Source organism: Dryobates pubescens, chromosome 24, assembly GCF_014839835.1.
Source record: "Dryobates pubescens isolate bDryPub1 chromosome 24, bDryPub1.pri, whole genome shotgun sequence".
NCBI classification, from domain to species: Eukaryota; Metazoa; Chordata; class Aves; order Piciformes; family Picidae; genus Dryobates; species Dryobates pubescens.
In genome coordinates this window covers 14548798-14564350 of record NC_071635.1, presented here as the reverse complement: position 1 = coordinate 14564350, position 15553 = coordinate 14548798, and the positions used below count along the sequence as shown (strand labels likewise).

The 15553-nt window shown below is 43.7% G+C and overlaps 1 protein-coding gene across 4 annotated transcripts in view; it reads left to right on the top strand.

The window, feature by feature from the left end:
• ZNF827 (zinc finger protein 827) overlaps window positions 1–15553 on the top strand; it is a 102215-nt gene that overhangs the window by 77446 nt on the left and 9216 nt on the right. For all 4 annotated transcript variants that reach the window (XR_008462863.1, XM_054172774.1, XM_054172776.1 and 1 more), the window contains exon 9: window positions 13990–14127. Coding sequence is in view for 3 of the 4 variants with exons in the window: in XM_054172774.1 (XP_054028749.1) it covers window positions 13990–14127 (138 nt within the window). In the remaining variant the exon portion in view is untranslated. The remainder of the gene's footprint in view (window positions 1–13989; window positions 14128–15553) is intronic.

The window sequence follows — 15553 nt, the reverse complement described above, 5'->3', positions numbered from 1 at the left end:
AGCAATATTAACAGAGGTGAGGTTTTGTGTGTATGTCTCTCCATGAGTAAAGGAACCTTACTGGTACTGATCACGGTCTGCTACTCTCCAGTTCCTGGCCATTTCCATCTCCTCCTTTCAGAGCACAGATGAAGTGTTTGCAGTCAGTCTATCAGAGTTTCTGAGCTTGGCAATACAATGTTCCTGCCTTTAACAGTAACGTAGGATCGTTTTTGAAAGGATGGTTCTTAAAACCTACTGAAAGTCCTCAGCCATTCCCATGGGTGTTCTGAAGTAGTTGACAGGCATTTTGTGTCCAGATGTAGCTTGGCTTGTATTCTGCATTCAAATGGAAAATACAGGCTGGTAGCTACTATTCAAGGTGGCACTGAACGCATGGGAAAACTTGATAGGTGCCTTTACTGTCCTCTTGCAAAATACCTCATTTGCTCTCTGTTCTTAAATTAATGGTTCCTGGGCTGTAAAGGTCAGTAATTACACAGCCAGCCAGAGGGGGGGTTATTCACCTTTTCTTAGCGATCAATAATGTTTTGGGCATGTTACTGCTAATTTTCAGCTATAGACTGTCATTTAATTTACAACTTAACAGACCCTTCTTCTTTTTTTTAATGCTTGAATAGTCACTTGACAGCTTGTGAAGTTGCAGATGAGGTTGAGCTAGATGTTGTCTGAGGATAAGTGTGTATAGTAGAAAGAAGATGACAATTTGTAGCATAAGGACAGGGGTCTTCAGCTAGCCTGAGCCATGCGTGCAAGGAAGTAGTGGATTTTGTGACTCGGGGTCAGGAGAAGTGGATCAGGTGTGGTGCATTTAAGTATTAAAATGTAAACCAAGCTATCACTTCAGTCCTGACTTTTGACCTTGGCATAACATGGAATATTCATATATCCACATGAAAGATGAGAGCTCTTGGGCTCCTCTGGCAGTGCCCAGTCCCTCAGAGGACATGGCCTCTAGCAGAAATACTCTTACATCATCATACCAAGATGAATGTAGAAGAATTTTAATTCTCTGTAAGACTTCATTTTAAGTGAGGCCTCCAAAGCTGGGGGTGGATTTTGATGACATGTTTAATCTTCTGCTTAAAAGGTGTAAAGTATCTAGTTGGTTAGGACCTCCTGGAGTGCTGGAATGGCTTCTGAGGAACTGGGGTTTCTGTTTGTGCTGTCTCACATTCTGCCTCATGGAATATAAGTATTAACTTGATAGGTCTGTGTATCATAATAGATACTGCTCTGTGATTGTAAGACTCTGATCTGTAATAGTATGTATACTGAAAATCAAAAATGCCAGTTTCAGCTTCACTCTTGCTTTTGAAACAATCACCAAATATGGTGATTTTGTTCAGCTTCATAACAAATTCCTGGACCTGCAGTGCAAGTTCACAGCAGCACCAGGAATGTGATTTAAATTTTTAATCAACTACAAATGTGATATCCATGTAAAGGAATAGCAGAATGTCCACTGGTGGATCTACTAGATTCAGCCTTGCAAGAAGAAATAGTTGAAGTCATGCTATGGATAGCTCAGAAGGAACTTCATCCCTGCAGAGAGCAGCATAAAGGAACAGTAACAAACCACTGCAAAGGCCAACAGTGTGTAACAAATGCTGCTGTGTGAATGTGCATGTGGTGTCTCTTGGATTTATGGTGTGTATGCTTCACTCGAGATTGTTTTGGGTTACTTCGTCCCTGAAACAGGATAGTAAGAAGTAGAAAAGAACAGCATTAGAAAATGACAGGAAATTCCCAGTCCAGTGTTGTCTTCAAGTCATCAACTAAAATCCAAGTAGATTAACTGCTAACAGCCAAGAGTATTCATTAAGCAGTGTCCATATCCAAAACTGCCACTGCATGCCAGTGTCACCACGGCAAGCACGGTCTAGTGAACAAGCGTGGAGTGTGCTGGGCTGACTCTCTGCAACCAAGCTTGACTCAGGCAGGCAGAGTAGCATGAGGAAGCCTTTGCTGCCAGTTGGTCTGGGTGGCCTTGGTGGAGCCCCATATCCACAATGCCTCTTTCCAAGACAGCAGCAATATGCATGGCTGTACCTCCAGACTCCTGGCAGCTTTCTGCCTGCAGACTTCTCGGCACCATAGCTGTAGAGGAATTGAGCAAAGTGACAGGAACACAGGACAGTAAGATAGCTCATGTGTCAAGTTCAATTCTTTAACAGGTAACAACATTATGTAATGTTACTCATTACCAAGATCCATCTTAAGACTGTCGTCCTTATTGTTTGTATGAGGACACTGTTTCAGAATCTCACCCCTTTGAGGGCCTGGGACCACTCTTTTCAGCCTGAATTTATTCACAGCAAGTTCTGCTTCTATTGTTTCACCAGTGCTATGTTTCAGTTTTGCCAGTTCTCCCTTGTGGTGTTCACCATTGGATGTGCCATTTTGCATCCCCCTAATCTTGTCCTCTTTTTGGAGAAGCCAGCCAGCCAGTGGCTTTCAGTGTCCTTTAGTAGAAAAGGTTTCTGTCTCCTGACAGACATCGGAGCCTTTTTCTGCCTCTGCTCAGGGGAGCTACGTTCTGCAACCATGAGCAACCAGAGCTATATATACTATTGTACAGGAGCTCTTGCCAATGACCTCTTCAGTGGCGTGCAATCTTCTTAGATGTGTATTGGAAACACTTCTCCTGATTAATCAGGCTTTGTAACCACCACATGCCGAGGACTCAGTTCACTTGCTAATCAAATACTATCATATTTTCCTTCATAGTTTCAGCCGATGACTTCAGCGTGCAGCAGAAATTCTTGTTCCTACTGTCTAGGCATGTGACCTTGTAATTGGAATTGTTTCACTTGTTACTTTGGCTCTCAAGATCATTTATTTAATACTCTGGAATTTCTACACAGTGATGACACTACATTTGTTAATGCAATGATGGAGGGGTTTGTGGTGAAGCTCTTAAAAAGGGTTTTCAAGTGTGGTTGGTCCGAAGTTCAGACCTTCAGCTTAGTGGCCTCCTCAGTGCAAACCACGTCCCTTTGTAGCCTGTTTGTAAGAAAATTGCCAGAGCAGGTATTTAAGAGGAAAAGCACTCTTTGTGTATACAAGATCCCCAAGCACTAGGAAATAATTAGGAAAGGCATATTAAAAGATGTGTGAGAACGGTGCACTCACCAGGACTTTTACTGGAGAGAAAAAGCCCTAAATAAATAATGACACAGTGATGGATTTGGCCTGAAATAAAGGTGAAGTAATCCTGATCAGCAGCAGCACCACAGGCAGGAGACGCGATTCTGGTGCAGCAGGTTTTAACTGATAGCCAAGGAAATTACAATGAAATCTCCAACAGCTGTCAGAAGGGGACTCAACAGCTCCACAGAAGTCCTGGTAACTCCTTGATAATCTGTGGTGAATTCTTATTATTCTGAGAAGGGAAGAAAGCCATTTCCTGTAGAACATTGTTCCAAAGTATTGGATAAATTTGGGGAACTACTTCCCTTCCTTTTGAAGGTATTTAATAACCATACAAAGGTATGTTCTAACCATGGTTAGTAACCATTTAAGGTATGTTAATAACCACACAGAGGTAGCTGTAGTGACATCACACTTCTCTGTGTTGCCTCTGTCCAAAAAAAGCTATTTTGTTCTTTACTCTAAAATGGAAATAAACCAGCACCAATGTCCATATCAATCAAACACACTCAGCTCAAAAATTCCTGTGGCATCAAAGTCCTATCTAATACAAAGCTGCATCCAAACCAGTCCAGTAGTTTCAGCCTTCCCCTGTAGAACAGCAAAGTGATCTTTTGGGGAACCAGCAAAAAAAGCAGTGAGAAGAAATGAAAAATTTCATTTCAAACAGTTGCTTTAAAAGGGTATTTTTATCCTGTTTTGAAGACTCTTCTTTTGACAGAATAGAGTTTAGGTTTGTGTCAGAATGCGTAGTGCAGTCCAGATCACCAGATAAATTAAACACTTGATCTTAGGCTGCTGTTCCCGACCCTTAGCCTATCTTTAATGTGTTTTAATAGTTTTCCACAATCTCCCTGACTCATTCTGTAAATCAGCCCTGCCTTCATGAAATCCAGGTGAGTGAGATTCACTGCTCCTTTTCCAGTCACTTCATTAAGATGGGTGAATACTCTGGCCGTGGGGCTTGGGGAGTGGGTTTTTTCCTCCATGTATATCTGTAGGTGGGACACTAAGAGTTCATTTCCTATTCACCGAGGACCTGGTATTCTTCATTTACATTGGCAGTGCCAGATATTGAAACACTCTCTATTTGTGAAAATTTACTACTGCTTGTAAGCTGTAGTTTTAATTTTGGTAAGTGAATTTCACACAGCTAAAATAGACTTTTGGAACTGGAGGAGGTAGATTTTGAAGAACTGTAGTCCAGCCAGAGCTAAATTTACTGGTGTTATTTATTTCAGTGAAACGAAGCAAATAACGCTTCTGTCCTTAAATACCTTTTTAGGAAGGTAGCAGAGCCTCTTCTGTCACTGTATCTCCATGCTCTCTACTGACCTGTAAGAGGACAGATGGGCCATGCTTCCTCAGAAATGCCCAGAAGCCAATATTGCATCAGCAGCATGATGCTTAGTTCAGTGGGAAGTCGGAAACATAGTGCAAGCATTCTGGGTTTTGGTCCTGTCATTGTGTTTTTATTAGTGATGTACCTAGTGGCACTATGTGTAACACGGATTCCATCCTGTTTGGAACTACAGGACTGGTCAGGAGATGGAGATGTTTCTCCTGTTACTCTTCATATACAGTAACTCAGTGCTTAGGGACATAGCTCAGCGGTGGGCTCGGCCGTGTTGGGTTAACAACTGGACTGGAGGATCTTAAAGAGCTTTCCCAACCTAAACAACTCCATGGTTCTATACTCACAGCCTCCTCCTTATCCCTAAAGCTGTAATTCCACTGTACCTTAAATATGCTTAAAGGGCAAAATCTGCCTGCTCCCTGAGCCTCATCTGCATATTCTCCAGCACAGCAGCACTGACACTGATGGCAACACGTGGCAAGCCAGATCAGGGCAAGTGAACTGCTCTCCTGTTTTTTTCCAGCGGTCTGTGGGAGTGTTGGGATGTGAGCAGAGCAAAGGCAACGTACGTCTCAGATGTGTGAAGTTCAGCATTTGTGTGAGACTGACGTGTCTGTGACCACACTTAATCCTGTTTACTTTCTTCTGGGACTAGTTGAAAAATACCTCCTGAGAGTTTTGAGTTTTAACTTGAACATGATAAATAATCAAGCTGTTTGTGTTGCACAGATGCCACATTCTGCAGGATGAAGTACTGTGAATGTTAAGCCCTTTTTAAAGACACTTTAAGGCCGCTATACCTCTTTGTGTTGTAATTCTATGTGGTTTAAAGTGTCTAGAGATTAGATGTGCAGATGTGCTCATTCATACATACTATTTTCTGGCAGTATTTGTGCTTGATTCTGGTCTCCTGTGCCTTGCAGTAAACCACTTCTGCAACCGTCTACAGCAACCAGCTGTATTTTGGATCATCACTAGGTTAGTTAAGACAGTCAGGACTTTAATGAATTGAGTATGAGGCTAGAGTGAATGCAGCTAGTGTTCATTCCTTCACGTTGCAGAATCAGAGTCTGGTTTGTGTTGGGAGGGACCTTTAAAGGTCATCCAGTCCAACCTCCCTGCAGTGACCACAGCCATCTTCAGCCCTAGATTAGTTTTCCTTCTTAGTCTCTTAGCCTGTTGCCAGACTTCCTAACTTCTCTTATGTTGTCTCTAAGACCACTTGCACATACTTCACAAATGGATACTTTGAGGGTTTGATTTCTGTGTAAGGGACTGTTGGCACTTCTGTCACCCTGGAAAATGTCCTCAGGCCTCTGAGGACTGTGAGAAGCACAAACCCTGAGGATTTCTGCTGAGGTGACTATCCGGAAATGTTGGCGTTTAAATTGCCCTTGTGTAGCTTCTCAGCCATTTACCCATGGAGTTAATTAGAGCCATTCACACCTTCTTATGGTGGTTGTTTGCTTACATCTGCCAAAAAGCCTTTAATTTCACATCGTGGATAATCCTCTGTTTACTTCAGGAAGGCTTCCCTTAGAGTCCCAAATGCCAGAATCTGTGAAGGAAAGCGAGGAGCTGACAGCACATTCCAAGTGTTTTGTTTAAAGGGAATTTCCTGTGTTTTAACGTGCCCTCACCTCCTCTCTGCTAGGCATCACTGGAAGAGCCCTGCTTCAGTTCCTTACTCCCCACCACCAGGTATTTAAACAGACTGGAAAAATCCCACCAAGCCTTCTCTTCTCCAAGCTGAACAGTCCTAGCTCTCTCAGGCTCTCCTTGTATGACATGCTCCAGTCCCTTAATCACATTTGCAGGACTTCAGACTTCTTTGAAAGTCTAAAAGAGTATTTCAAGGTCCTGGCAGCCGTTTCTGTCGCTGTGATGGAACAGCAATTTTTATTGCCAGTGTAGTTGCAGGAGGAGTGCATGTGGATGTGGATTGATTTATATGGTGTGGGTTTACCCCTGCTTTATCCCATTATTGTGTTTATGGCCATTTTATCTGTGTTTAGTCTTGGGCTGAGTTGTGAGCTCTGCCCACCCAGGACATTAGATATCCCCTTCAGTTCTGTGATGATGAAAGTACCTGACCCCTTACTGGCTTCCTGGCAGGGTGGAGAAGTGTAGAGTGGCATCTAATTCACCATGCAAACCATGCTCCATCAGGCACTTGGTCCTGTTCAGTTTCATCTCAGCATTTGTGTGAAATGTGCTCATTGAAAGCTGTGCCACACTGCTGTCATCACTGCCTGCAGAGCACTGTGGTGGGTACTCACTAAGTCTTGCAAAGTCTGTTTCCCTTGGTCCTTTTTAATTGTATTCCTCTTCTAGTACCTGTCTGGGGTAAGATTCAACCAGGAGCTCTTTCATTTTGTGTATGTGTGCCTCTGTGTTTGTGCAAGAATCTATGCAGGTGCATCAAAAAGTACACTGACAGTTCCAACCTGTATGAGAGCCTCCTAGACGGTAGGAGAATTTCTGTGACAGTGGCAGGTTGATGTGAGTAACATTATTGTTCTTTAACATGCATTTTACTTTCATGCATCACACACAGTGTGTCTTTTGGGGACACACTCACTGGTCTACACACTGGGCTTTGCACTCTCTAGAAGGCTGGGGACTGTCAGGCATCGTGTTTGTTCTCTGAAATCTGATAGCAGGAGACAGCTGGCAAGTTGTGGAAGTGATTCTAGGAGATAGTTGGACTGCTATAGAAGTGGGTTGTGCTTGGCAGAGTTCTCCAAAGCAAGACAGATTTTGCAGAATTTGTTCAACAATTCAGTGCTAAAGTGTGACAGTGGTCCTGGCTCCAGCATGGTTTTTTTTGTCACATCCTGTCTTCAGATGCCCACTTGCTTTCACTGTGCACCCACCTGGACACTGCAGCCATGGAGCAGAGTTTCACATTTCTGGTTCACTTAATGGGATCATAACCAACACCAGTGCAACTGATTACAGCCTTACACCCCCTTGCTGCCTTTTCTGGGTCTGCTGGCAAACAGGTTTGCATCCAGTGCCTGTGATACAGGGATTGTGTCCTCAGCAGCCACACAGGCTTCACAGCTCACAAAGGCCCTCTGAAAATAGCATTGTGCACAACAGACCGTTTCCAATCAGCAAATCTCCTCTTGCCTTCTGTGGCTGAAATAGGACAAGTGAAATGTGCAGCACGTGCACAGTTTTCCTTCCTCTCACCAATCAGCATTCCCACAGCACCTAAGGAGAATATGATCAGGTCCTTCTGAGGAACACGTGAACTGGCCAGTACAGCACATGCTAAGCAGCAAGGACTGTGCATGACTTGTTACAGACATAGAGAGTTGCCTTGTTAAGTCGCTGCAGTAGTTGTTTTGCCATTTACAGGACCTTCTGGGTAAAAGGGATTCATTAGAATAGAGAAACAGAAAGGTGCACGTTCGGGTCCGTGTCTGATGGCTGCCTTGAAAGGCACTTGACATCTATCTGAAAACTTGTGATCCTTGTTTTATTATGAGCTGCCTTTATGCAGGCTAACTTACTGTCCCTCTAGTATTGTACAGGCAAAAGTATTTATTTTTATTTCATTTCCCTTTTCTGTTTGTTTCTCCTAAAGCAGGATCAATGTCCCAGTAAAGGACAGAAGAACAAAGTCATTTCACTTGGAACAAATACCTTCTGGTTTCATTCAGAACAAACCCAAACTAGAACCTGTTCATTAAACCCAGCAAACCAAAAGCTGGTAAAAATATATCACCAGCATCAAATCAAAGCAAAATAGCCAAAGATGGCTGTTTCATCCCACATGGAAAAACACAGCTTAGCATTTGGGGGGGGAGTGGGAGGGGGGTTACCCATTCAAACCAAGCAGGTTTTAGCATTTCTTATCATTTTTTGATACATTTTCAAAGTCTCTAATAGTTACTCAACAGCAAATGATCTTTTTTAGAAGGTAAAAATAGGGGTTGCTATTAATGTTTTAAAATGAATATGTCATACAAGTCAGGTCTGAGAAGGGCTTCCCGAGCAGCTACGCTCATCCAAAGTACAGAATGAGAAACGTGGGATTCTGCCTACCTTGTTTTCTGCTGGGAAGTGAATCCAGGGCAGCATATGGCTGTCTGGCAAGTTCCTGGGACCTGATGCAGGTGACAGAAGGCAACTTGGTGAAGAATGACGATGAAGTGTTAGAATGTGTTTTTTGGGAAAGGAAGAAGGCAAAACAGTAAATAAGAGCAGTTTGCTTCAGGAAGGACAGCTGTAACCAACTTGGAGATGTGTGTGGAAAGAAGCCTAACAATAGTTGTTTCAGATCCTTAAAGAAACTGGGCCTCTGGAGCCGAGTGAGGCTTTTGGCACTGCTTCCCACAACATGCTCGCAGTAAGCAGGGGAACCAAGAGTGGGTTCAACTAGAAGTGATTAAGGGTAGCTGTCAAACCCTAGGGACCGTGTGTGGTTCTGCAAGAGTGTGTGCTGGCTCTGTTATTAATTGATCCTTTTTTTAATGTTACAGATGGAAGATAAACTGTGTTTATTTAATGTCCTGGTGACACCATGGGTGCAGGTGCCACAAACACTTTGGAGGACAGATTTAGAGTTCAGTCTTACCTTGAGGAATTAAGGAACACTCTGGAAAGTAGTAGCTAATTCAGTGAGGGCTCCGTTCTATGCCATAAAGAGAGAGGAGGGATGAATGGCCAGGCACTGCAGATTAAAGGAAGGATCTGGATTAGCTGTGGTCAAACACTGTGTGTAGAGCTGCTGTTGTAGGAATGAGCAGACACCCAGCGAGATGCTGGGAATGCTGCCTGCAAGGCACATGTGGTGATCCTCACCTGCAGCTGGAGCCCTGAGTTCAGTTTTGGGCTCTGTAATCCAAGAACAGTGTGGAGGACAGTGATGGTCAGAGGTTTAGAAAACATGAGCTGAGCATAAAGGTTAAAGAATCTGTGTTTATTTAGTCTGGAGAAGAAAAGAGAGGGGACCTAATAATTGTATTCCAATATACCAAGTGACAGCTTTGAGAGACGAATAAACCTTGCCTGTGTTCGTGTGAGCAGCGTAAGGAGTAACCAGCTTAAACAAAAGCAGAGGGGATTGAAGTAAAACGCCAAGTAAAACCTTCTATCAGTGAGGTGGTTTTGCACAGCTGTCAGAGGAGGCTGTGCACCTCTGTCACAGGAGGGTTTCTAAAAAAATCAGTTAGACAAGCAGCTGTAGGGACTGACAGGTCTGTCCAGGCATGGGAGAGAGAAGATGGCCTCCTGAGGACCCTTCCAGCTCTAATTCTGTGATATAAATTCAGCAGCAAAGCTATAATGGCGATTAAATAACCTCTTGAAAGGGGCTTGATAGATGAGGCTTTAGGTTTATAAATACTCAGCATGCTGTGTTTTAGACTCTGCATCTTATTCAAACCCATCTGTGGTTTCATAGCCTCTTTTGTCTTTCTTAATATCTGGATCTTCTGTACAAGAGAACATCAGCATTGAATCAGCCTGCTTCCTGCATATGAAACTTTCCAAATACAAGAGGCAGAAAGACAGGTTTTAAATTGACTTTTCTCTCTCTGCAAAAGGAATTGGAATACATCATTCCTGACTTGTCTTTTTAGAGTTACCTTGGGATGCTCCAGTCCTCACCTATCTTGTCTCATACAAGGTTGTATTTGTCTGCCTAAGAGTAAATGAGATGCAGACTTCGCCAGGCTACTTGGACAGCTGTACAGGTAGTCCAAAGATCCTTGTTTAAAAATAATCTAGGCCAAGCTGAGGAAAAGAGGGTTTGTCTTGCACAGTATGATTTCAGTTGGAGTACAAATTTGCTTTCAGTGGTTGGACTTGAAGCCCCAACTCTCTCAGCCTGTCTTCTAAGGAGAGGTGCTGCAGCCCTCCTCTGGACCCACTCCAGTACCTCCATGTCTCTCTTGTTTTGGGGGGCCCAGAGCTGGATGCACTCCAGTCTCATCAGAGCAAAGTGGCAGAATCACCCCTCTGAATCTGTTGGATGAGATTTGCCTTCTGGGCTGCGGGTGTCCATTGCTGGCTCACGGCCAGCTTCCCATCCACCAGCACCTCCAAGTCCTTTTCTACAGGGCTGCTACCAGTTTCATCATCCCCCAGCCTGTATTGATATTGAGGATTGCCCCAACCTAGGTGTAAGACCTTGCACTTTGCTTTATTGAACCTCATGAGATTCTCCTCACCCTACCTCTCCAGAGTCCTAAGTCAGCTCCTCTCCAATATGGTTTGCTTCTTGCAGTTATTAGTAGAAAGCTGTACAGGTGAGTGTGGCACTGAAGAAGGCACTCAAAACATAAATTACTGTAGATCACTGTCAAGAAGGAAATGAAAAATACAGGAGCTCAGAAAAAGCAAATCAGTAACCACAGCAGCACATCCTGGCAGTTTCTAACCCCACCTTGGATGGTCAGCTTTACACAGCAACTTGTTAAGAAGTTGACTTGGGGTTAGCAGGGAAATGATACCAGGTGACACAGAAGGGCAGGAAAAGTGTCCACAAAGATGTCTTTCCCCAAATTTCATTGAGAATTGTGCTCTTCCCTTACATAAAGTTTTAGCTATTAAGTCTTCTGTGCAAAATTATTTCAAAATAGTTGTATTAACAGCCTATAATATACTGATCTTTCTGTTCCTTTTTAATGATGTAGGAGGACTTGGAGGCCTTCCATTTTCCTAAGCATATAGAAAACCCATAGAGAAATGCAGACTATTACAACTTAATTGCAGTGCTATTTGGTCATGTATGCTTTTCTAACACAGAAATGTTGGTGTTTGCTCTGGAGTAGTGGTTTCAAGCAGAAATCTTACATCAAGTATAGGGATGTCATAGTGAAAGATGGATTTCTGTGGGACATCTCTCTCAATAGTGATTTATCATTTAACATTAGTTGGTCTCAGTCCATCTTCTTCCTGGCCAGTGTTAGGTATCCTGAAAGGTCAGCAGTACTGAACTGTCTTGGTAGAGTGCCTTGGGACATGTAGAGAACATGTATCATGGTCACTGGACCTGTACTCCACAGAAATCTCCATTCCCCAGCATTGATTAGAGACAGAGCCCGAGGTCTGCATGTGGATGTTGACCTACCTGGTTCTTCAGGTCACTCACGAGGTCAGTTGCTGGGTTTGTTCTGGGAAGATTTCTGGACCGCTGTATGGACACACAGCTGCAGTATCCAAGCTGCAGACAGAGCTGCACAGAGGGTAAGGTGGGTGGAAGTAGATTGTTTCCCTTGGAGCTGGGAAACATTCCACAAAGTGCTATGGCTCCTTTTGCACCAGAGAGCAGCTCTGCTTTGCCATGAACAGGCTAAGAAGCTTGCTGAAGAGACAAAGCACTTTGCTACAGAGAGGAGATTCAGTTAGAAGAGAAGCAAGCAGCACTATAGTTAGAACTGCAGGAGTAAATCTCTAAACCAAACAGATTTTCAAACTACATACAGCAGCTCATTGCATCAATGAGAAATACACAGCTGCTTTGCAAGGGGCTGGCTTTCACCAGCTCGAGGATAGCTTTTTCAGCTCCCCAGAACTGATAACTATAAATCCAGCAGAAGGAAGAGGATATTCTATTTCTTCTTACAGGGTAAAAGACAGCTGATGACTAACGCTGAAGTGAATTGTTAGGAGATTTATTTACTTAATTGAGCCTCCCTATTTGGTGTGCATCCCAATTAATTCATTTTTGTTGTGAACATATTGAAGCAACCTACACCCTTGTGACCTTCTCTTATAACTATTACCATATCCCTCTTTTGATGATGTACTCCAAAAGCTCTGTTAAAATATCTGTAGCATTAGTACCAAGTCAGATTTTCCCATCATTTTGAACTCAAGGATAGTAACAAAAAGAGTCATTCTTCCTTGAAGTTCTTGGAGGTGGTAGGTCACTGACAGCCCTCAGGGGATGGGGGCGGGATCTTCCTTTTTAACTTCACAATATGACTGTTTGGAATAGGCAGAACTTGTTCTCTAACTAGAAATTCTTTTAAGAAAAATGTGTTGTTGGGTTGCAGCAATCAGAGGTGCCTCAGAATTCCTCCGCTATGCTGAATATTGTAGGTATTACAGGGTCACAGGGGAAAGTAACAGCAGCTGAAAAGGAGCTGGCAAGTGCAGGCATCCCTCAACTTGCTGAGATTGCTGCGTGGAATCTCTGCCCCAGATGAGGTACTACTTTATTATGGCTTAAATTAACTACAGTATTTAAACTACAATGCAGCTTAGGTCTGGACATCTGCCTGTGAAGGAGAGACTCTGCAGTGGTAGGTGACTGTCAGTGAGGGGTTCCCTCCAGAAGGGAGGTGGTTTGTGCCAGCTGCCACAATAATAACTTACATTCAGTAAGATGTTTTTGTACTCACAGCCAAATGGTTTTCTTCCACCACAACATGAAATGAGGGAGCCAGTTCAGGCGGCATCCCCCAGGTGGTGTTGGTTTAGAGAAAGGTGCTTCATGTGTTGTGTGTTTCATTCCAGTGGACACAGAAGGATTTTAACCAGAAGTAAACTCCTTGCTGCTGGCTCTTGCATTTGGAAAGTTGCTGAGTTTCATGCACCTCTTAACAGCAGTCCCTTCTGCTCAGGCAACGGGGCCCTGGCAGAGAATATTTTACACAAGGCTGGCTGATGCCCTTTCTCGTGCTGTTATCCCCATTCTCCATGACTCTCTGCTCCTTTCTCTCCACATTGAAACTGGCCATGCCTTTAGCTTCTTGAAGCACCCTGTACCTTTTCTGTCTTCCCCCTTCCCAGTCCTTTTCTCTCCAGTTCTTCACAGAGTGCCTTCATGTCTGTATTTTATGCTATATAGAGTTTCTTTTATGTAAGGCAGACTCTCTGTTGCTGAAATGATTAATAATACTTTAAAGATAATGGCTCACTCTGGATCTCAGTTTTTCAACGGATGGCCCTCTCAGGGGCTGGGGAGTTTGATGGCTGAGGACAGCAGGTGCTGGGTAGAGCTTACCCAAGATGGCACCCACTCATTGGTGTGCTGTGTCCTCTTGACACAATATTTGTTTGAGCAATCTTCTGTTTTCCTTCAATGTAAGCCTGCTCTTGTAGCAAAAATTCCTACATCAGTAGAAAGGAAAAACCTTGGGAGCCTTCCTTCAGCCATGAATAGCAAGTGTAAAATAGGCCACCCTCTCAGCCCAGTTCTTTGTGTACCAGGCAGAGGTGGGTGATCAGAAAAGCCAAAGGAGTGGTCACTTCACAAGACAAGAATTAGAGGTTAGATCACTCTTGACTTTCTCTCTTTACATACTCTGGTGTAACTCTCTGGCTACGTCTAGCACACTTTGCCTGTATTCTGCTGTCAGCTTTGGGAGTTTCCTTTTTACATGAGCTCATGTGCCAGATCACACAGCACGCAGCTGAGGTGTTGTGTTTTATATGACACCTACAGGACTCTACTGAATGAAATCTGCAAGTCCTCAAAGTTCTTAAAATCTGACTTTATGTGATTTTTGGCATAGAAACAGAAAAGCTGGGGCTGGAGGTGGGCAATGGATTGCCCTCTTGGACACTTAACGACCAGCTCTTTCCCTGCGACGTGTGTGGAAAAGTGTTTGGGCGACAGCAGACTCTGTCCCGGCATCTCTCGCTGCACACAGGTGAGCCAAGGCTTTGTGGGTGGTTGTCACTGCACTGAGGACATCTGTGTGCTCATCATGGGTTGTTCAAGCAGAGGGGGAGTGAAGGTGAGCAGAAGAGCGCGAGAGCCATCCTCAGCTCCTGGCCCTTAGAGCAGAGCTGAGTGCAGGAACAGGAGAGGATGTCAGCGTGGTGGTAGGGAGTTAGCTAACATTCGATCTCTCAACAGCCTACTTGGTATTTATCTTTACAAAATGTGTAAATTCAGGTTTGTCTAGGTTCCAGTAGACCACCCTGTACCTACCAACTGGTTAGCTAAGCTTGTTCATGGAGTTCTGAAGAGAAGGCACAGCCTTCTGTACGTTCACCTGATGAGCTTTTTAAATGCCATAGAACAGGAGGAGATTTGGCTTTGGTGATTCAGACCTGGTGAAACTGAAAGGATTTCATATCTGTCATTCACCTTTGCTCTCATCACCCAGTTGTTCTGGGATGAACAGGGGCTGTCCTGCCCCATACCAACTGTCCTAAAATGAATCAGTATCAGATCAACTGAGACTTACAGAATTTTTATATGGAAGATGGCACCTTGACAGCTGGCTGAGGTGCGCTGCACAAAATAAGACTTGAAAGCAAGAATTTCTGATGCAGTGCTGAAAAATGTTGTTGGTACCATGCCAGCGTAGTGCTGTCTAGTAGGGCATGCTGAAAAGGTTCAGGTGCCCTGTTCTGTGGCATCAGGGGGTTAATCTTGGTCCTAAGCTGCTCTATTGAATGTCTTTCCCCTAGCATTTGTAGCATTCCATTTCAAATTTAGAGCAGCAACTCCTCAAAGGGGAAAGTTGTAAAAAGCTGATGCAATGTTTGGTTATTTCAGTCGGGTCTTTGCAAAATGGAGGTTGGCATGTATGGAAAATGTGCTGCCCCCTGATTTAGCAATGTTTCATTTGAAGTAAAATCATTTTTATTTGAAATTATGAAGCCTCAGAAGGGTCATGATGAATTTATTTAATTTCTTCAGCTGTTCTTGGAGTGAGTTTCCTCCATTAGTTTGTGTCCAGAACCAGCCCAAAGATAGGTGTTTCCTTTCCTCCCTAATACAAAATCAATAACCATCAACTCTGCAGCCTCAAGAATGGTTGGGCCCTAAAAATCAAATCAGAGATGTTAGGTAAAGGAAGTAGTTGCAGGTTATTGACCTGTTTCTCTGCCAGCTCTGCTGAAGCTCTCAGAGCAGCAGCTGCCCCAGTTTCCCAGTTTATAAAGTTTTATCATACTTGTCTACAAATGGTAGAGCCCTAAAGTTCCTCCAAATTAGGCTTTTTCTGAGGAAGTGCTGTGAACTCCTGTGAGCTTCCCAAATACCTCATTCTGAAAACTGCTCAGAGGAAGCCAGAGGAATGCACGCTTAGTTACTGGCAGCTTGCAAAATTGCTAGCTCCAAAG